The 22,911-nt window shown below is 38.9% G+C and overlaps 2 protein-coding genes across 2 annotated transcripts in view; one reads left to right on the top strand and one right to left on the bottom strand.

The window, feature by feature from the left end:
- nisch (nischarin) overlaps positions 1-13,775 on the bottom strand; it is a 34,601-nt gene extending 20,826 nt beyond the window's left edge. Inside the window, exons 1-12 of the mRNA XM_079242317.1 lie at positions 13,630-13,775; positions 12,530-12,613; positions 11,782-11,964; positions 9,852-9,900; positions 7,498-7,661; positions 7,295-7,390; positions 6,965-7,060; positions 6,722-6,874; positions 5,758-5,826; positions 5,006-5,191; positions 865-993; positions 573-686 (exon numbers count right to left, since the gene is read on the bottom strand). Of these exons, the coding sequence (XP_079098443.1) occupies positions 573-686; positions 865-993; positions 5,006-5,191; positions 5,758-5,826; positions 6,722-6,874; positions 6,965-7,060; positions 7,295-7,390; positions 7,498-7,661; positions 9,852-9,900; positions 11,782-11,964; positions 12,530-12,613; positions 13,630-13,710 (1,404 nt within the window). The 5' untranslated portion in view covers positions 13,711-13,775. The remainder of the gene's footprint in view (positions 1-572; positions 687-864; positions 994-5,005; positions 5,192-5,757; positions 5,827-6,721; positions 6,875-6,964; positions 7,061-7,294; positions 7,391-7,497; positions 7,662-9,851; positions 9,901-11,781; positions 11,965-12,529; positions 12,614-13,629) is intronic.
- A 2,229-nt stretch (positions 13,776-16,004) lies between these two features.
- LOC306756841 (uncharacterized protein) lies at positions 16,005-17,678 on the top strand. Its single transcript, XM_079241722.1, has one exon. It carries the CDS (start codon positions 16,448-16,450, stop codon positions 17,102-17,104), a length of 657 nt encoding a protein of 218 aa, XP_079097848.1. The 5' UTR covers positions 16,005-16,447; the 3' UTR covers positions 17,105-17,678.
- The last annotated feature ends 5,233 nt before the right edge of the window (positions 17,679-22,911 follow it).

The raw sequence follows: 22,911 nt of genomic DNA, 5'->3' as shown, positions 1-22,911 counted from the left end.
AAACTAAAATTACTAGTTTTAAAATGTTCATCAGTCAGGAGACAGGCTTCATAACATTTAGGATATCTACATACTGTTATCCGTAGCCCACATAATAGCGCATACAAATTCATATGAAAGCATATGCACATTAAATGTGATTTAATGGGGCGTTAAGAGAACTGTTAGTGGTCGACTATGATCAGGTTAGTATTAAAACCACTACAGCAGAAATGAATGTTAAAGGTTTTGTACTTGTAATTTAAATTCTTCCGTCACATCAATGCAAAAAATTAAGTTCACTTCCTCTGAGAGAAGCTAAACGGCATTTTCTGTGAGAAAAGATCTTTTGCATCATCCAGGAAAGAACCTGGCCTTGGTTTCAGCTTTAGTTCTTAAACAGCCTGTAAATTACCCATTTAGACTGGATGTGCTCATTAAAAATGCAATGTTTGAAACCCTGATGTTTCTCAACTATTTTTAGTGAATACGCAGACTGATGTCAGAAACTGGCATCAGAGCTGATAAAACAGCTGTGTCAATCAGCGGACGTGACAGACTCCTGCTGGTTTCATCAGCGTGAAAGCACTTACCTTCTTGTCGCTACCACTCATTCGATCTTTGACTTCTTTGGCTTTCTGAATGGCTTTCAACACTTCCACTGTGTCCAGCTCCTTCTCAGTTGTCACTTTACTGTCCAGACAAACCTGATAAATGCAAGAAAAACATCAAAATGGAACAGCTTTGTTCTTTTTCTAATGTGGGAAGAATTACTGGTCGAGCGCAACACTGAAGAGTACAGAAAAACGTGGTTAAAAACATCATAGTCACCTCAAGCAGTCATTGAAAAAACATTAAATTAATACAGGAGTGTTAGTGGTGTACCTCTGCTGCACGGTCACCAAACTGGGCCAAGACTTTGGTTCTGTAGTCTGGGATAATGCACATGGGGTTACTGGATAAGTTTAGTTTCTCCAGACAAGGCAGAGAACTGATGTTCCTGATTTCCTCCAACTGTGAACAGGCATCACAAAAATCCACATGAGTCTCCACTGACTTGTACCAATCTAAAAATTCTCAAAAGATTGTTGTTTTTATGATTTACAACTCTTGATTTAAGTTTTGCTGCTTTATAATATCTGTAAAATGTGAAGAGAAAGTAAGTGCATCAGTCACTAAAACTGTAATTATATAGAACTTTCAGACTTTTCCCTGGTTTAATTCCCAGCTTCGAGCTCTAAAACAGGCATCAAGGCGTTTGGAAAACAGATGGCGCTCATCAGGACTAGAGGAGTCTCACTTAACCTGGAAAGAAAGTTTAATCGTATACAAAAAAGCCTTACGTACAGCAAGAACAGCTTATTATTCATCATTGATAGAGGAAAACAAAAACAACCCTCGGTTTCTTTTCAGCACTGTAGCTAGGCTTACTAGGAGCCGGAGCGCTGTGGAGCCATGTATTCCTTTCTCACTAAGCTGTGATGATTTCATGTATTTTTTCAGGAATAAAACTGACACTATTAGAGATCAAATTCACAATACTCTTCCTTCTACCTATAATGTTGAGCCTTAGAAGCATCCTTAGAACCAGGATCTGACTTGTGTCTAAATAGTTTCTGTCCTGTCCAACCCTCTGAATTAACTAAAATAATAGCTTCATCTAAACCATCCACCTGTATCTTAGACCCTCTCCCAACGAGCCTCTTTAAGGACATTTTCCCTTTAATTAATACATCACTACTAAGTCTTATCAATATGTCTTTAGTGACATGATATGTACCACAATCATTTAAAACTGCTGTAATCAAGCCTTTACTTAAAAAGCAATCTCTGGATCCAGAGGTGATAGCAAATTATAGACCTATATCTAACCTCCCGTTTATGTCCAAAATTCTGGAGAAAATAGTTTCAGCTCAGCTACATGCCCACCTGAGCAGAAATAATTTATGCGAGGAGTTTCAGTCAGGATTTAGAGCTCATCATAGTACTGAGACAGCATTGGTGAAAGTTACTAATGACCTTCTTATGGCCTCAGACAAAGGACTTGTGTCCGTACTTATCTTGCTTGATCTTAGTGCTGCATTTGATACAGTCGATCATAACATTCTGTTACAAAGACTAGAACAGGTGATTGGAATTACAGGTACAGCGTTAAGCTGGTTTAAATCATATTTATCTGATAGACTTCAGTTCGTTCATGTAAATGACAAGTCCTCCTCCCAAACTACAGTAAGTCATGGAGTTCCTCAAGGTTCTGTACTTGGACCAATACTCTTCACGCTATATATGCTCCCTTTAGGCAAAATTATTAGACAGCATGGAATAAACTTTCATTGTTATGCAGATGATACTCAACTATACTTATCCTTTAAACCAGATGAAACAAATCAGCCCAATAGGCTACAAAATTGTCTCATAGACATAAAGACTTGGATGTCTAGAAATTTTCTCCTCTTAAACTCAGATAAGACTGAAGTAATTCTCGTTGGATCTGAAAAACTCAGAGCTAAATTTTCCGGTTTTGTAATGAACCTGGATGGCATTACTTTAACTTCCAGTGCTACAGTGAGAAACCTTGGAGTAATATTTGACCCTGACCTGTCCTTTGGTCCACATATTAAGCAGGTTACTAAAACAGCCTTCTTTCATTTACGTAATATAGCCAAAATTAGGGACATTCTGTCTCAGAGTGATGCAGAAAAACTGGTTCACGCTTTTGTTACTTCGAGACTAGATTACTGTAACTCTCTATTACTGGGCTGTCCTAAATATGCCCTGAAAACCCTTTAGCTGATCCAGAATTCTGCAGCCAGAGTCCTGACCAGAACCAGCAGGAGAGATCATATTTCTCCAGTTTTAGCCTCTCTTCATTGGCTGCCTGTTGAATCTAGAATAGAATTTAAAATCCTTCTCCTTACATATAAAGCCCTCCACAACCAGGCACCACTATATATCAAAGACCTCACTGTTCCTTATATACCAAGCAGAGTACTTCGTTCGCAGACTGCAGGCTTACTTGTGGTTCCTAGAGTCTCAAAGAGCCGAGCAGGAGGCAGAGCCTTTGGTTATCAGGCCCCTCTCTTATGGAATAAGCTCCCAGTTAGTGTTAGGGAAGCAGACACCCTCCCCACCTTTAAGACTAGGCTGAAGACTTATCTTTTTGATAAGTCCTATAGCTAGGGATGGTTAGCATCCCTTAGTTATGCTGCTATAGGTTTAGACTGCTGAGGGACATTTCCTGATACACTGAGCTTCTTTCTTTTTCTCTTTATCTCTTTCTTTTACCCCCCCATAACAGTGTTGCATCATTAACATGTATGTCTCCTGTCTCAGCAGGTCTCCCTGGCCGGGAGTAGCAGTTCCTGTTGTCTGTTGTCTTTCTGTCCTCTTCCCCCCACACAGCAGAGGCAGATGGCTGCCTGTCCTGAGCCAGGTTCTGCCGGAGGTTTCCTTCCTGTTAAAAGGGAGTTTTTTCCTTCCCACTGTCGCCAGTGTGCTTGCTCAGGATGGGAGATTGAGTTGGACTCAACTCAATCTGTTGGTTTCCTTATATAGGCTATTATGAATTGGCCTTCATTATGTTTTCCCCTCTGTCTGTAAAGCGTCTTGAGATGGCATTGCCGTGATTTGACGCTATATAAATAAAGTTGAATTGAATTGAATTGAATGTGCTTTTGACTGGTTTTCCTTATGCTTTGTTGTGAAGCGTGAGCCAACAAAGCATGAAAACGAGAGAAATTATTAGAAAGCCAATTTAAAAACACATGTTTTAACTTTCTTTTAAAAGCAACCACAGAGTCTATCAATATCAAATCCAACAGAAGAGACTCTCAGAGTCTGGGGGCCACTGAACACAAAGCTCCACCTCCTTTTGTTTTAAGCTTAGTATAGGGCAAAGTCAGTGGACCCTGCTCGGAGGTCCTCAGGGACCTGCCAGAGAGTCTTCTGACATAACATGGTCCCTGTTCAAGAAGAGCTCTCCAAGTCAGTAAAAGAATCTAAAATTGTACTCTCAAGTAAAGTGCAGTTGCATCAAGACTGGAGCCACATGTGAAAACTTGGGAGGATTTTGTCTGAAGACAATCAGCAGCACTTTGAGCAACTTGCAGCTGTTCTACTGAGGTTAGCTAAGACATGTGGAAAATGCACTGCAATAATTCAGCTGTGATGAAACAAAACCCGTCTCCAGTTCAGGATGTGACACAATGGAGCTTAGTTTGACAATATTTCTCATGATAATGAAAACAGGAACAAACCAGAGACTTCACGTGCATTCAAAGTAAAACCAGAACCAAAGGTTATGCCACGGTTCTTAACAGAGAACGTTGCCAAAGAACCAAGAAGTCCCAGTGTCTCTTTAATCCCAGATACGCATTTTCCTGGTACAAAGATAACCATTTCAGCTTTGTCTTTGTTTAATTGAATAAAACAGTCTACCAGCCACCATTTAACAGAGTCTAACACTTTGGAGTTTGCATGCCATTTGGGTGAAATGAGGTGTACAACTGAATATCATCTGCATAGCAGTGATACAGAGATTTCTTTAAAAGCTTGACAGAATGTGCCCAAGTGAAAACAACACAATGAAAACAGCAGAGGCCCAGAAACAGAACCTTGCGGGACACCAAAACGGACTGAATAAGGCGGAGATCTGTACATATAAAGCATAAATCTGTCAGATAAGTATAAAAAAGAACAAGTCCAAGGCAGATACTGATAGACCAACCAGGCACCTCAACTAACAAGCAGATGTTATGGTCAACTGTGTCAAAAGCTGAGATAAGGTCCAGCCTATTCACTCTGTATCAAAATGTTCTTTGATACTCTCAAAGACCACAATTCATATACATGTCATAACAGTTATTCATATAAACTGTAACTCTGTTTCATATTAATGTGAACACAAATCTGAAAGAAAGCTATAATTGTGGAAAACGTGTACCTCTGGACTCTTACAACTCTGCATTTAAAGATTTGCTGTACAATATGTATCTACACCACATCTGGGCAACCTTGTTTGGGTTACCTGGGCCAGCTGGTTGTGGCTCAGGTCCAGGTTGACCAATGAGTAGAGCTTAGAGAGGCCGGTCAGTCGCTCCAGCTGGTTGCCAGCCAGGCTCAAGGTTTTAATATTCCCCAGACGAGTGTGAGCAGCTTCTAGGACCCGAAGGCTATTATAGGACAGATCCACATGGACCAGGTTGTAGAGATGCTGCAAACACAAAACAAGTAGTTTATCTGTACACAGTACAATCAGCAGTGTGTACTTTAACTGGATCTGTCAGAACCATATGTCTGCAGCAGCTTGAAGAGGTCTGACTGTAAAGTGACCAGACAGGCTGAGAAAGTACCTGCTTTTTACCTTCTATCATAACTGCACTCGTTCACATACTTGATTGTGAGCAACACTTCTTTCTAGAGGATTCCACCAGAGGGTACAACAACAATAGTATGATAGTGTATGTACGATCATTAAACTAAACACACCGTGACTTAGACTGTAATGTGTGGCTATTTTTACCAATGAGGGAACCTGATGATGTTAACATCTGTGACAGCCTCATGGGTCAGCCTTGACAACTACATTGCATTGTTATTTATTAACTAACTGAAACAACGTAAACACTTAACTTGGGTAAAAGTCAATGTGGAACTGGGGAAAACAGACAGGGTATGAGTCATGACATATGTTCATATGTAATCAGGGTACAAAAAAATTGCTACTAATAAAAACTCTTAGCTGAGGTTACGCAAACTTTTCCTCTTTCTGTCACATACCTGCAGGTTTTCCACTGAGGACAGCTGGTTGTAGCTCAGATCCAGAAACTCCACCTTTGGGGTCAGTTTCTGAAACAGAAGCGTTAATTCGGTATGTATATGTGTGATTTACACGTTGATGGAACGGCTTTGATCTTGAGACTTCTGAAAACTGCAGTTTTAGGAGCGGGGTCATTACCCATCATTTTAATTGTTCATTAATAACTTGGCCTGCATTGCTTTTTGAACTCTGAATGAGGATATGGAAGTCATAAATTTTTATACATGAAGCCACCGGTTTTTACTATATAACTGGGATTTTACAACTATGTCAATCATTTATTATCAAATATTTTCCAGAAATGATTCACGGCTTAATTAAATATTAAATGTAGGAAATCAAATCGAAGAAAATGGAAGATCAGGATTTTTTGCTTCAAAATTTTACAATAATTTTTTTTTGTAAAAAAAAAAAAAAAAAAAAAACTTTTTTTAAATAAATAAAAATAATCAAATAAAAAATGTTGTAATTTTTATTGTTTTTATTATTGTTTTAATTTATTTTTTTTCTTTGTACTTGTCTTCTTGGTCATTATAGCAGCAGAATGATGGCCAGACTACTGTTGAAATCAAGAAAAATGAGTAGCAAAAATGAGTTTAGTACTTTTATTGTTTTTAATCAACAAAAATCAGCAATATCGAAAGATGGTGAGAATCGCAATTTAAATCTAATCGGCACACAAAAAATCAGAATCAAATCGAATCGGGACAAAAGCATATCGTCACAGTAGTAGTAAATATGTTTGAAAATTTGTGTTTATATTTGAGAGTATTTTATTCTTTTTAACTATTCTTTATAGCTACCCTTAAAGTTTAAGATGAGTCTTTTCAGAGTAGCTGAGAGCTCCCCTTAGCACCCTTACATTTAAAAGCATTAAAGCTGGTTAAAAGTTCAACTCTGGGTAAAGCTTGTGACATTTCTCACCACTGAGTTGTCGACGGCACTGATGCAGTTGTGGCTCATGTCCAGCGTGGTCAGGTTTCTCCACACAGGAATGACAGCAGTGACGGGACACCCAGACTCTGACCCTTCAGGCTCCCACTGCGAGAATTCGCTCGCCTCCGGTACCAGGATCGACTACATGGTGGCGCAAACATCACAACACACATATCAGCAGAACTCAACAAGCTGCTCCACAGTGTGATAAATATTCACTAAGAACTGTACCATCATCGTCTCTGTGGAGCGATGGATGCTCATGGTCACCAGACTGGATCTCAGACATGACAAACCTCTAATCAGCTGTGAGCTGCAATCGCAGATCTGAAAGAAGAGACATTCACTAAAGTTTTGTTTCTGAAAAGATCAAATTTGATCTGCTTTAAAAACATTTGTATCATGTGTAGAACACAAACATTTTCCTTTCTCTCCCTAATTTATCTGTTGAGCCTGTTCCCAGACAACCTGCCTCCTTTTTTTTGTTGCAAAGTCGACGAGTACTTATGACATCTGGCATTAGTTTGGAATAAGTTACTTATTTCAAAAGCAGAAAGTTACCTCTATTTGCAGCAGTGACTTGAACACAGACAGGTCAAATGCCAGACTGCTTTCCTGGATGTTACTGGTTCCTACTGGACCTATGGTTCCAGAAATCTGAGAAACGGACAAAACCAGTAAGAATATCCACGAGCTCAGCAGCTAAAAGTTGCAAAACAATCAGTCATACGATCAGTGTTGTAACTAAACAAGAGGTCTGTTACTCTGAGATATCGCAGCCTGCATGTGAAGTCCAGGATGTGTCCCAGGTCAGTTTTGGCATCTCCGTTGCAGCAGGTCGGTTTGGCCAGTTGGAGTTGTTGAGAGATGGCATAGAGCTGCAGAGGATGGAGTATAAACACCTCGCCCGCCTGCAGCAACTGCTCCCCTACAGCAGACAAACACAACAAATTGACACCCCACCGTACAACATAACTTACAAACAATTCACTTAATTTGTAACCTAATTTATTTCAACACAGCAACAGTTCAGCAAGGCAACTTTTACAAACCAGATGGGCACAATTTATGACCCTGAACACTGCTGCTTTCCCATTGCATGGTTCTGCACTGCGGCTAACTTTGTTTAGAAACAAGAGTGTTCAAGGTGGGTTCTTGAGGGCGGCTGTCCTGCAGGTTTTGGATGTTTCTAGCTGCAGCACAGCTGTGTCAGATTACTGAGTTAATAAAGTTTGGTCAGAAGCTGTTGAGGAGAGTCATTTGATCTGATTCAGGTGTGTTTGAGCAGGAAAACGTCTCAAAAATGCATAATTCTGACCCTCAAAGACCGGATCTGGACAACCCTGATAGAGAACCAATTCTAGCCAAAACGTTTTTAGGTGTTGACTTGCCTAAAAGTCTGATGGAAAACTGATAATAATGTAGATGTTTGAGCATATGGATCACAGACTGAAAGCAATACTGATGGAAAATATGAGTGTGTTTATTAAGCATGACTTCGGACTGACAAATATATAAAGTGACAATATTTGTGTAATCAAAAGAAATCAGAGGTGGAGTTTTAAGGTCAGAGACTTGTAGAATTGCTTTAAATATCCATCCATTTTATGGACCGCTTCCAATTGAGGGTCGTGGAAAGCTGGAGCCTGTCCCAGGAATCATTGGGCGAGAGGCAGGGTACACCCTGGACAGATCGCCGGTCCATTACAGAGCTTGCCTTAAATATCTGCTTCAAATTCTTCTGAACTACAAATCTGTTGGAAACTTGCCAACTGCAGAAACCAGTCTGTGCTCTTCACTTTAAGTAACTTTGGACACAAGTGTCTGCTGACTTAATGCGATAAAATAAACACACACATACAGTGAAGTTGTGCGTCTTGTATGTGTTGCAGCAGCTTCACAGTACCTGGTCTGATGAACAGTCAATCCCATCCACATTCTTCACTGTGAATAAAGTCAGCTATTCACTACGTCTGCCACATAAAGATTTCAGTGTAACCGGTCAGAGCTGTTTGGCTTTGTGGTGTTTTATCACAGGCAGAACTAAGAACTGTTGTGCCACAATGGTGGAATGATCTCCCAAACTCTGTCCGCTCTGCAGAGTCCCTGTCTACTTTTAAGAGCAAGCTGAAGACTCAGCTTTTCAATAAGCACTTCAACACTTAATTTAGCTATATTTATTGGAAAGTTGGAGAAGTTAGCCCAGTTATTTGCAACAAACTTTATGGTATTAATTCTTTGTATTATAACATAGGTGATATTATGGGGTGGGAAGGGAGTAAACAAAAAACAAAACAAACAAACAAAAAAAAAGCCTGTAGCACTTAATCGAAGGACCTACATGTTTTATAGGGAACCCTACTTTAACACACCTGAATGAAGTAAAGGGCTCGATAACAGCCTGCAAAGAACTTGATGAGGAAGTTTAATAGTCTGACTCAGGTGCTTTGGAGCAGGATCATGTCGAAAACATGCAAGGCGGGGGGGGGGGGCCTGAGGACCGGAGTTGAGAAACACTGGACTAGTCAGTCTTTAGACTTAAGTAGGTCTGAAACTACTTCCCCAAGTGTGGAATGCTTTTAAGACAGGTGGCATCAAAGACTGAAATGATTGATGATTATCGGCACTACTTTATCTTCCTGTTTGAATTACTGTAACACATTTTTTACAAAGCCCCTTGATCATCCTTAAATAAGTATAAACTTTTAACAGGAACTATTCTATTATGCTATTCTACAGTCATTTAGCAGACGCTTTTACCCAAAGCGACTTACATACACACTCATAGCCCGATAGGCACACATCGGGGGGAAACTTAGGGTTCCCAAGGACACTTGGGAACCCTAAGTTCCCAAGTGTCCTTGGGAATTGAACCCTAAGTTCCAGGCTTCCAGGGGAAGCCTGGAATTGAACTTCCCACTTTCCAATTGCAAACCGACTGTTCTTCCTCCTGAGCTACAGCCGCCTATTATAAGTAAATTGCTCTTTTTTTTTTACTTGAAGATAAAGAGGGCTGATATGTTTTTATGTTCTCTTGTCTTTTATGCTCTATTTGTGCGTTTGATTCCTAAATATCATTTGGTTTCTTAATACAGAACAAGTCAAAAGGGAGTATAACCTTTGTGGAACAGCTCCTCAGCCAGTGCTGCCGTGATGCCGTTGATCTCCTGAGGGGAAAAAAATAAATGGTATTCATTTAACAATAATCTAACATCAAAGATAATCAGAGTCCTGAGCCATCTAATACGATGCTTATCCTGGTTTCACATCCATTTTTTTCTACACATAACATCTCTGTGTTCACATTTCAGTGGGAAAACATTTAATGTTGAACTCAAGGAAACCCTAAACTCGGATATTAATTAATTCCTTCAACCAGGATTAAAGCAGCTTATTTGTAAACAACTATAACTATATTTTCTGTGATCATTTTGACTCGCCGATCTGTGATAGTCACAAGCTAAGCATCTGACATCATGTGAGAAGTTTTTCCCATCGGTCCTGGGGACAAGGACAACAGTGGGCTGCTGTTGCTCTGTCATCATGTGACCACGATCTCAGACTTTGTGAAGTCTGAGACTTCTGCCAACTCCACAAGACAGTTTCATTTAAAACAAACAACATCCTTAACATATAAAATACAGTACATGAACAATATGGGAAAAATGAAACCCTACTCTTAGTAGATGGATTTCATAATTGTGCCATTTTTACCAGCTCTGTCATTCAAACACAAGTTCGATCCTGCTAAATATAAATTATTTTTGATCCCTCTGTTTTTCTTTTGTCTGGAATTACGGACATCAAAAACCCAAAATATATGTAATGTGCGTATGGTGTTTAGAAATCTGGAACAAACAGGCAATAAACTTTCTTGTTTTCAGTTACAGTTGCTGCTTTTTAAGGGTGATCTCAATCATGATAAAAGGAAACTCATAGTTCCCTCATTGCCTTGTGCAAGATGCCTGTGTAAATTTAGTCATTTCCACCAGTTCACCCAGTCCCTTTGCAACCCAAATATCAGCACCTGCATAAGTGGCATGCACCAGCCATGCATACGTTTGGACCAATCTCCGGGCAGAAAAAAAATGAAAGGTGGGGTGGGATATCTTGGAAAAACAGTTTGAGCCGGATACATTTTGAAAATACACCATTCAAAAGTCCAAACCTCTTCCTTCACAATTCCTCCGAAGCAACGCCCCCAAAGCACGGAAACGAACAACACCTGTACCCGAGAGGTTGAGAGGGGAGGGACAGATAGAAGCCGAGTTTGATAGACATATCATTCAGTCATGTAGACAAGCCAGTTCAAACAACTAGCTGGAGTTTTGTCAGCCATATCCGTTTCACTGGTGACTAAATAGTTTTATTTTTTTGTGTCAGAGGATTTAATTGCCTTCATTCAAGGTGACGAAGAGTTTTTAGGCAATATAATAAAAAACATGCTCCTGGAAAGCATCTCCTGGCTTACTTTTAACTGGCAACGAAGAGAGACTGCAGGAAAATTACAGTTATTCACACTTCTACAGCATACTGTAGGCTGATAACAGGCCAATGTACAGCTGCAGCACAGATGATCCAAAAGGTAGAATATATAGAGCTGAGTGGGCCTCTGCTAAGTCCCAGACACATGGTGTAAATAGATACTGCAATCTGAATTCCCACAAAGTTTTTCAAATTTCTAAACCTTATTGTGTCACTGATTGATTTTGGCTGAATCGATATGTAAAAAGAGTGGCTAACTGCACCGGTGGTGTTCTGGTAAAGAAGAAGACACTGCTGATCCAACTCATCATTACTTTAATTAGGGTTGCTTTTTAAGTCCCATCTTTGAAGCTAATCGATACCAAAGAGAAATGATTAAACACACCTGCAGGATCTTTTCCTTTAACCAATGAAAGTAATTCATACACCTGTAGTCTGAATTTTTATTTTCATTTTGATTTCAACAGAAAAACACATGTGAAAACAGGAGCTTCTATCCAATTTGGTACCAGAGGCCTGGTGTCTGTAATCAGACTTTATCCATGAGCACTGGTTATACTCACATAGAGGTGAAAGTGCAGGAAGCAGGCGAGGGGAGTGGGTGTGGCCTGTGGAAACTGCTGCAGCAGCGTCTGCAAGTATAACTCCAGCTCCTTCTGCCGCCGCTCCACTAGACTTTTTGAATTCTTTCCTAAGATCTTCTTAGGAGGAAGCAGCCGTCTGTCAACCTTTTTCTCTGCTATTAGCTGGTGGAAAAGACACATGATGATAAACCAGGAACTGTTTCTGTTATAAAACCTTTATTAAATACAGACAGCTAGTAGTTCATTTACAGCTTTTCCAGGTTCTCATTAAATGATATTCTTTGGGTTTCAGAGCGCTATTTAAGTAATACAGACATCTCACTTGGTTTATACTGTTTATCTGAAATCTTAAACTTAATATAAATAATTGACTTGATAAATTGAGCTGGTTTACAATAAATGTAGTTATTAATTAAAATAGTTAAATAGATTAAATTCAGCCTTTACAGATACTGCCATTGTAGACAGAGACTTACGACTTACTGTTGCAGACCTAGAAGCTTCCTGAAGGTGAATAATGTATAATTCAGTATCAAACACAGCTGCTTCCAACACAGAATCTGTGTATTGTAAGTTTCCTTATTCATCATAGGATATTGATGCAAAACAAGACTATTCTGTTGTTGATTTAATTTACCTGAAATTTAATTTCCTTTCATGCTTAACAGATGAATTTGTAAGAAAATTTCAAAATTAATCCATTGGCTGACCCATTTCAGCTTTTTACCTTCTCGTGTAGGTCATAGAAGTCGCTGTAGCGGTGCTTCACGGTCCATCTGTGCTGTCCATCTGTTACATCAATAATGTAAACCTGAAACAACAAAGAGGTCACTGCATCTATGATTTAAACCTGGATAATGCCAGTTAAACATTAAATACACTGAAATATATGAATTATTAAACTGATAAAATAGATATGAATATAAATATAGATTAGTTATATATAACTATGGAATATATAGATAAATAAATAATACTCATGACTAACTCAGCTCGGATCCAACAAAGAAGCAGCAACAGAGACAAGTTGGATCAGACAGCAGAACTGATCCAAACCAACAGCACCAGCCCTGGTAAATTTAGATTTTCTCTCTATCTGTCTCTTATTCTTTTTTTATTCTGAACAACCAGGCTTTTTCACCAGAGCGGAAATAGTTTTAAGCATTAACATAAATCTTTACACCCACACATACATACATACATACATACATACATATACATACAGACATACATATATATATCTTTTATTATCATATATCTAGTAAAAACTATTATGACTTTTAAATTAGGTGTAACAAATTACTATTCTTAATTCAACCTTTATTTTTACCCTTTCAGAAAAATTACTCCTACAATAATACATTTAACTGGAGAGAAATGCCAGAAAAAAGGGCCATTCTGAAACTTGAGCAGTAAAAATTCTTAAACAACAGCAACAATATATCACACACAGACAAATAATAAATAATAAATAATGATTATTCATATTATTATTAATAATAATAATAATAATAATAATAATAATAATAATAATAATAATAATAAACAGCCCTGTCTAAACCCTAGGCCACATTGAGCTGTAAACTCTGTCAACTTCAGAGGAAACACTTCACACTAAAGCTGAGCGGTTTGCTTGTAAACTGTCCTCTCAGCACATCTGGTTGCAACAGACGTAACAGCAAGTGAATTACTAAATGACCTAATAATAACTTAATATTAAGTGTTTTCAAGGATAGGACGACTCATCGTTTCACTTTTACTGTAACTGTGACACAGCTAAACAGCTAGTTAGCTGTGAGATAAGCTAAACAGACAGTCGCAGCTTACAGTGTAGTTTTCCACCAGCTCCGATCCGACCACGCACACTTTTCTCTCAGAAACCTCCTCTAAGAACGGCGCAGAATCCATGTGGAAATCGGGACAAGACAATATAATCTCATGAAAAACAAAAGACAACTGTTAAATTGACGGCGTCACAGGAAAGCCGGAGTCCTTCACAGTCCGCAGCCTCCCGTCGCCATGTTTGTTGTGATGCCGAACGAAGCAGCAGCTGACTGGTTCAAATGAAACTTTATTCAAAATCACGCTGACAAATGCAATCTGAAACATTAGTTTTATTTTCGTTTCACCATGTTAAATTATTTAGACTCATTTACTGTGCATTGCAATAGAAATAACCACAGAATTCCTAAATCAATCCATAAATTTTTAAAAATTAAAGTATATATACATATATGTTTCCCTTAAACTTTTGAGACTTCTGTCATGACAACGTGACAATGTGGACCCGCTTTTTTCTGCACATAGCACTTTGAAATTATTTGAAGGTAAATTTTTACCCTTTAATCATCAAATACTTTCCAAGTTCAGATTATACATCATTAGCATGGGTTATACTCTAATTTCTCGTAAATGGCTTTTTGAGTCCGTAGAACCGAAGAATACAGACATTGTTATAAAAAAAAATTTTTTTAAAAAGTCTTCAGCCATCTTACCTTTTTACATCCAGCAACACACTTTTTTTTTTTTTAAATTAATATGGACTTAATAAAATAGAGCAAAACTTAAAAATAAATACTATGTACAAGACAAAAACAGCAGATGTATAATTCTAAAAAAACAAAAATAATTCAACTCATTACTTGGCATGAACAGCTTTATTATTCAACTCTGTTCAGGAATAGACCTCCAGACTTCTTGGAGGACTCGACAAAGATGTTGGCTTTGTTTGTTCTGTTCATTGTCACCCATGTTAAGGTCATGACTGAGAAGAATCCATCATTCCATCAGACCTGCTGATTTTCAGTCCAGTTTGTCTCATCTAGAAACTGGAAGCATTGCAGGATTAGATAGGCTACTAATCTCTGGAGCAAATATTCAGGTTTTACTGTATGTTAAGATTATTTACTTTTATGCGAAACCTTTTTTTATTTTGTTTTTATTTGCGTTTTTTTGTTTGTGATTCTGACATAATCTGTGTCAGTGGCACATAACCACCACATAGTGGCACTAGTGCAGCATCAGATCTAAAAGCTTGTCTTCTAAGGCTTTTGATTTGTTTAGGGAGTGAACAGAGATAAAATATTTTTGATTCAACCATATTGAAGAGTGTGCCGCACACAGGAAGCAGAAATTAAAATGGTGATCATGATAAATAAATGTTTGTGTGTGTTATGTGACAGTCCGTGTCTTATTTCTAAAGGTGTGTTGAATTAAAAGAGAAGTGGCTCTTGAATATTATAGCTTGCTTTGATAGCTTAATTGATATTAAGGAAATATAATATTCAAACTCTTCACCCGCCTAGTTTATCATGTTGCAAAAACCATTTAACAGAAAGTGCCGTTATGACTGAAGGGAATTGAATTAGTTTGTCATGTCTCTGCTTATTAACCCAAACATTTGGCCTGATAATGACACTGTACTTCAAATTATTACAAACATTCTTTAAAAACTGCATTTCATGGTAACACACCCTGTGGTTCTTTAGATTTTTCAAGTAATAAATTCCAGCCTCGTGGTGGAGCTAAAAAAAACAAAACCACCAACTACAGGCACCTGCATTGTCTGAGGCACATTTCTCCAAAATTGTGGAGATTTAGTTACAGATCATCAACTAATGAAATTATTAACCTATTTAAAGTCAGCAACAGTTATATTTTGGAGAACAGTTTCCATTTTTATGACGATTTTTATAAATCTATATGCAAAATACCATCTTAAGACATGTTTCACCACTACAGCTGTATTTCGTGTTTCATATGAGTTGGGTATTTTTATGCAGCCTATATGACACAATAATCTATGACTAATGCCATTACAGAGGGTGCCACAGTCTTGCTCAGTATTGCCTGGTTGTTGTTGCTGTCTGTTGTCAGAGAGTGGGGCAGTAACGGCAGCAGCTTGGATCAGATTTCAACGGCTAAAACTGAAGTGGGGTGAACCATTGCGCAGCGAGGAGACTTTAACTACTCAACACAGTCACGTTCAACCATCAGGCATTCCCATATATGTATATTTTTTATATATTTGTATATAATGTAGATAAATCTAAGTTACTTCGTAAATGACAAAGATTTAATGTTTCAGTCTAGGAGCCTTTGACGCCTGGAAACATTTACCCCCCTCCTTGTGGGACACCAAATGGATCCTTCCGTCTCTTTATAAAAGCCCTGAGGCAGAGGAAGCTTAACAGTCAGTGATGGTCAGAGCAGAAAGCACCATAGCTGCCGACATAAAACCGAGGAAAACCAGCTTAACTTTATCTGTTAGATTCTTAAAGCCCCCTCACAAGCTCACTTCAGTTCACTCCTCAGAGCTGTCAGGAGCTGATTTGACTTTCAGAGAGGTGAAGAAGCGATATTAGAGACAGAGAGGAGGGCGTTGACAGGGAAGCCAGATCAGCAGGCAAGCTGCTGCTGCAAGGGGAGGAAGAGCAGGCTATGCACAAGCCAAAGCCAGAGGTCAAGAAGAAAAGAGAAAGGATAGTAAAAAGGTAGACTAAGGAGGGAAAAGGGTCATTTGTGATCTGAGTCAGTAAAGCAGAAAACCAGCCTCTCTTTGTTGCTTTGTGGGGCATCGAGTGAGGAGGAGGATGTGAAGGAGAGCAGGAGGGAGGAACGGAGGCAACTGCAAGAAAGACAAGAAATGCTCTCAGAGATCATGTGCAGGAGGATCTTCCAGCAGCAGAGGCAACAGGACGAGAAGGTGGCGCAGGTGAGACAGGCTGGCATCCATAGGAAGCAAGGCTGGTCCAAGAGCTGCAGCGGGCGCCTACAGGGGAGGAGGACAGGAGGGGGAGGGTGGCTGAGAGGGCGCACTCACCACCAGCACCCTCATCGTCATCATCATCATCATCATCCCAGACAACCCCAGAGGCCAGTGTTAGCCCTCCGTCCGGTTTACATTAAGGGAAACCGAGCCAGGGGGATGCGGGCACCCAAGAACACCAACCAGTTTCTGATGCACGAGAAGTACCAGATGCAGCACATGCGCTCCGACTCCGTGGGGAGCGACGGCTGCTGCAGCTCCGACAGCGACCTGGAGCTCACCGACATGGACTCGTACCTGGGCGTCCTGGAGAATGCCAGAGGAGCCCTCCTAGACAGCCCCAATCCACACGGCTCAACGACGCCACCAAGTCAGATCCTGGTACTGCATCAGACCAGCGCGTGCACGCACGAAGACAGCGCGTGCCTGCAGGAGGAAAGCATGCAGTATTTCCCCTCTGAAGACGACCTGCTGCAGAGCCAGAATTTCATGCAGAGGGACTTTGTTGAATTTTGCGACTTCCTATCCCCCTGAAGCCGTGCTTTCAGGGAGCATTTTGTGCTCAGACCGCAGACTGAACGTGGTCAGGTTTGTTCTGCTTCATGTTCATTGTACATGGGGAAGTAATCCCCAACACGCTGCATAATTTGCTTCCAGGACAATTGAACCGTTTAAGTATATTTTCGTGTCATCTTGTTTTTCTTTATCTCCATTTATACAATATTGGCATTAATGTAAATGAAAAATATCAGGAAGAACATTGAAAGTCAAATTGTGTCCAGCCTTTGTTATTTTTTTTATAAGTTTTAATATATCTTTGAAAAAGATACATTAAATCACAATATTGAAACAAATGATTTTTGTTTTTTTTTATTCTATTTAACTGTTAATGTTTGGTTACAGCAAAACGCTGTTTTCTGTTATTGTTGTTGTACACAAAGGGAGATGGGATGGATGGTGGGCGTGAGCCAAAACAGCCAATCAGCATCGAGCTGGCTGGTTAGGCTGCAGATGATTGGTTAATGCATATTGTCTTTTACAAAAGGGTCCTTAACTGTACAGAAGGGGGAGGGGAATACAAATAAATGTTGAATTGGTGGTACTTGGACGGAGTGATTTCGTTTTGTGGATTTTAAACAAGTGTGAATGAGTTTATTTATTTCTACATTATTTTATCATCAGTAAATATTAGAGCTGTTTTTAACTTCAGGGTAAGTCCGAGGAAAGTAGACATACCAAGAGTCATATTACAGAGGAGTCTGCGGGAATGTACGGAATGGAATAGATGAAGAAATATTCACGAACATTGCTATGCATACCATTAAAAAGCAGAAAAAATTATACAAAATTATATTTACCACAAAAAAAAAAGACTTCATCCCTTATTGACACAAAACAACCATACGTTCTTTTTTTTTTTTTCTTTACTCTAATTTGTTTAATCAGTGGTCTTGACCATAAAAAACCGAAATGTCCAGATATTTTCATGTCATCTAAGTTTAGTATTTTATTAAATCAATCAACAATTCTACATAATCTTGCAGCAGCAATCACATTGATCCTTATGGGGCACTGTAAGGATTACGTAAGGTGAAGTGGGCTGGTCACGCCCACTATGAACCTATAATGAGCTAAGCCTCTTTGTGCTTATGTGTCATAAACTAATAATGGTAACAAGGTAAAGTATGAGGAATAAATGGGTTCTTAAGTCTGATGTATCAAAGTGAAGGCAGTAATTATTGAGAGGATGTCAGAATGTCTACAAACCAAATGTTCAGACCAGTGGTCTTACAAGAATGAAAATATATAATCATTTTTATGTCCACACCTAAATGTTTACATTGAAGAGTCAGCTGGCACAATAGTGCAAAGGATGAGCTGAAAAATTAAGTTAATGGCACATTAAGGATGTCAGTGGGCTTCAACTGACAAAGTAGATCACAGTTTAAATAAAAAATAGTAACAATTTTGTATATTTTTCAATAGTTAATAGCAGATGGGGTGATATTATATTATATTATATTATATTATATTATATTATATTATATTCACTCTACCTCTTATTAAGGGTCATGGGGACAGTCATTTAAACATAATTTATTAAAATATACTATATCACAATAATTTATCAATTTGACTGTAAAATGGGACAAGTCCATAACAGCATGGACTGCATCTGCACAACAACAAAAGATGTAGGACAATAATTAAGTAAATAAACGTGCTTTTACAAAATTGTTCAATTATAATTACAAATTAATTTTATTTAACCTGCAGATAATAAAATATTCAATTTGAAGTTCTATGAGTCAAGTTTTTTCAGATTAAACAACAGCTGATGCAACTACATTGTTAACTACAAATAAAACACACAATATTAACTTTTTGCAGCAGTCTCATTGGGTGTTCTTCCTCTTCATCTTCTTTGTGTTCTTTTAATAACTGATCAGTATTGTTGTCTGGACCCAGTCTTTGAATGTTCATCTATAAATGATATGTTGTAATCTCCTGAAATATTCTTTTTTATTCTAAACGTTAAGAATGTAATGTACTGGTAATCCCACTTAACACAGTAGTCAGTTTCAATCAAGTCTGATTTCATTTCTGGTTCTTTGGTGGTGGAATGAGCTGCCAAATGCTAGCTTAGCAGGAACATTCCTCCTCAAGAACACCTCCTCCCCTCAAACCTTAACACGCCTTACCTACACTGGATCTTCTGTATCAGGTCTACTTGTACTCTGTGGTCTTAATAGATTTAGTTCTTAATGCTTATGCCAGGATTTCTCTCTGTTCAGAAGCTTAAATGTTGCTTCTGATTTACAAGCTATGTTTGACTGGCTATGAATCTGAATACTGTGACTTTGGTAACTTGTTAAATACTGAATAGAAATTCATGCATCAACTGGGAGCCATAGTTCATCTCTCCAGCATTTGCACAAGTATTTTAGTTGTTAAGATGCATCATGTAGCTTTCAGAGAGATTTAATGCCTTTAATTCAAGAAAGGGAGTTTAATTTTTTTCCATTACAAACTGAAATATTGTTTAAGCATGTTAATATATTTATTCAGGCACTGTACCATGTCTATATGGACATTAAACAACTTCTACTCTTTGTCATTCCCTTATGTGATCCTCCTGCATAGGTACTTTACTCTTCTTTTAATCCCTATTAATCATATATTGAAAATGGGAAAGGAATTACAGTTGTACCTGATCCTATTGTCCATGTTAGCAGTCGCTGTGCAGCTAAAGTCTGTACTTTATCAGTAAGCTGTTAAAGAAACTTGCCTCTAATTTCATGTCCAGCAGCCTTATCTGTCCACGGTCAGGTGAATATGATGGGTGCTTTTTATTCATGTGCTGGAAGGCTCATGTAGCTGGTGGTTGTGCATGTACTCACAAGAAGTGACTTCCTGCCAGCAGCAGCTTTAACCTCGCCGGTTTGACCTTTAGCCGAAGAGCAGCTGAGCAGCTCAGTTGGCAGGCTGTGAATCCATACTGAGGTTGTGTTAACCAAGAGACACACAGAGAAACACACACGGTAACCTGAGGAGTGTTTGCACGGTTTCTTATCTTATCACACACGGACTGTTTGTTGCTTCTCTGTTCAGATTCAGAATGTTTTTGCTTCATACTCTGCAGCTCCTGCTGTTGTCAGCATCAGCAGCTTCTGCTTTAAAGAACTCTGACTTGTGCAATGCTTCCTTTTTATATGTCAGCTCACATGGAAAACAAGAAGCAAGGGAGCTGACAGTGTACTGGGTGCATGATGGCAAAGAAGATGGTGTTAGGTGGTTTACAAAAGATCAGTACAACATGACTAACTGCACCGCTGGGTGTTGTAATGCTAATCTGCTGACGTACACAAACATCCCAGTATGTAAATGTATCTTTACTGAGAAACATTTGTATAAATGTAAACCCCTCAGGCCCCTGGCAAAGACAGGAAAAATGGCCACAAGTTTTCCCAAAATGTAATCTTAAAGGTTTAAAATGTGTTGTAGCTGGTTTTGAAGGAAAGACACAAACACAGCTAAGGTTAATGAAAAGACAGCAGTCCAAGAACAAGTACAGACAGTTACTGAATGAGCGACTGAAATATCGCTGACACGCCCGCATACAACTCACAGCGTGCATAGAGAAAGTTTAACACTGCAGATGTGAGTTATTTTTCTTTGTCTCAATCCTAAAACGCATCCTTGTGTGATGAAATGATCCACTTCCAGGAGCGGAGGGTGGGCTCCACGCTGCTAATGATTGCTGTGACCATATAACTGATATGCAAATACCACAAATATTGTGACAGGTGTAAACACAAATTGGTTCTGCAGATATGATTTGGTCTCATCTGGTCTAATTTTACACTCAGGCCACAATGTGCGTAGCTCACTCCCTGGGACCTACTTCAGTTACACTTTATTGGCCATCTGTGGCCAAGATATCATAAACTGGCTTGAGCTTCGGCTGTGGTGAGTGTGTATCAGGTGTGACCCATATGTCACCCAAATAATATGCAAATGTAGGCTATGTTTAAAGAATAGCTGGCTGATTAGGCAACCCACTCTGAAAAAACACCACCAAAATGATGTGATGCATCCATACCTAAATCTTTAGGGCACATTCACATCAGCCTTTTTCATTCGTATCCGAGTCCGTTTGCTCGGAAAGTCTGCTTTGTTTGGGGAGCTGTGAATGCACCAAACGAATTCTGATTCAGATCAAAGAATCCGTGTCGGTCCGCCTACAAACGCAGGCCTCGGCCCGTTTAAAGCGGACCAAATACAGGTGGTGGACTACAAAAAAGTCACTTCCTGCATTTGAAGTAGCATTGCATTGTGGGTAAATACATGGCAATGGTGTTGAGAGTCCTCTGCCTAGTCTGTTGGTCATACTGTGTCCATTGTTGCAGAGTATATCTGCAGTATACTTTGGATAAGAACATTGTTTTTTTTGAAAAACCAAAACGGCAGTAGTTTCATGCTCCGTGTTTAGCTCTTAAGTGGGGGAAACAGTTTTCTTCTTCATGCGGGTCTTGTTCTCTCCGATGCTAAATTCTAGCGCAGTGCCACCTTTGGTGGGAATGGGGATATTCTATTGTAAAGGTTGGGTTAGTTTCACCAAAGTGCAGTGTGAACACGATCTTGATCCGTATGGATACACCCCCCTACAACTGAGCTAAGTCCTGAAGTCCCGAGTCTAGCGGACTATCCTGATGTGAACGCACCTTTGTCTCAGCTGATTGGAGGGTCTGTTTATCAGTAAGCCTCAACATATTTTCAGGATAAATAAAACTATCACAAAACATTCAAATAACATGTTTTATCAGTTCAATTCAATTCAATTCAATTAATTTAATTTCAGTTCAATTCAGTTCAGTTCAGTTCAATTCAATTCAATTCAATTCAATTCAATTCAATTCAATTAATTTATTTATTATTAGTTCACAACAAAGCAATCGGAGCACTTTCCAGACTAATGATAGTAAATTTATACATGAAAGGTCAAGAACAGAGAGACAAAAGAAAGAAAGTGTTCACTGTGTCTCAGCGGTCTGAGTGCGTTGCAGTTTAACAGGGATGGCGAAACCACCCTCAACCATATGATTCACCTATAAAGAAGGGTTTCAGTGTAATCTGAAAGGCAGCTGGCTGTTTTTCTCATGAACCCAAACAAGGAGCTGCAGTCGTAGAGTAAAGCGCTCTGGTGGATAAATGTGGAGCTGTGAAGTCTTTTGGATACAATTTGAAACCATTTTTGTAACATCTATAACATCCGTCATGACCCCTGGAAGCTTTTCCAGCTTTTCCATTCACTTGTTCAGTTGAAGTAAAAAAAAAAAGTGGTTAAAAAAGTGGTTTCTGAAGTTTTCAATAAAAGACTTGATAAAGGGAAGAAACAGCTATTGATAATCAGTTCAGTTTTAGGAACATGTGGCATTTGTGCAGGCTTTGTTCAGCTCTCTCTGTGACTGGTTAGGTAATAGAGAAATCTCACTGATTCCAGAACAAGTGTGTACAATATGGGCAAATATGTTGTCCTTGTTTTTTCTGACTTGTGTTGTATTGTATTGTAATATTTTATATTTCCACAATTAATCCATTTATGTAGATTTCACTGGTATTTGTACTTGTTTTTACATTTTAAAATATGTCAATATCAGTTTCAAGACTAGTGTTTCTGTCCTAAGGGTCTTAGCCAGATTTATAATAGCTTCAATGTAAATTCACCATGATGATGGCACAACACTCTGGGCTGCAAGAGTGGTCACATCTCACTGTTACTTAACATGTTTACCGTATAAAATGGCCCACAGTTTTTAGACTCAAAATGGCAAACTATC

This window comes from Telmatherina bonti (genome assembly GCF_933228915.1).
Source record: "Telmatherina bonti genome assembly, chromosome: 6".
NCBI lineage: Eukaryota > Metazoa > Chordata > Actinopteri > Atheriniformes > Telmatherinidae > Telmatherina > Telmatherina bonti.
This window is presented reverse-complemented; position numbering and strand designations above follow the sequence as displayed.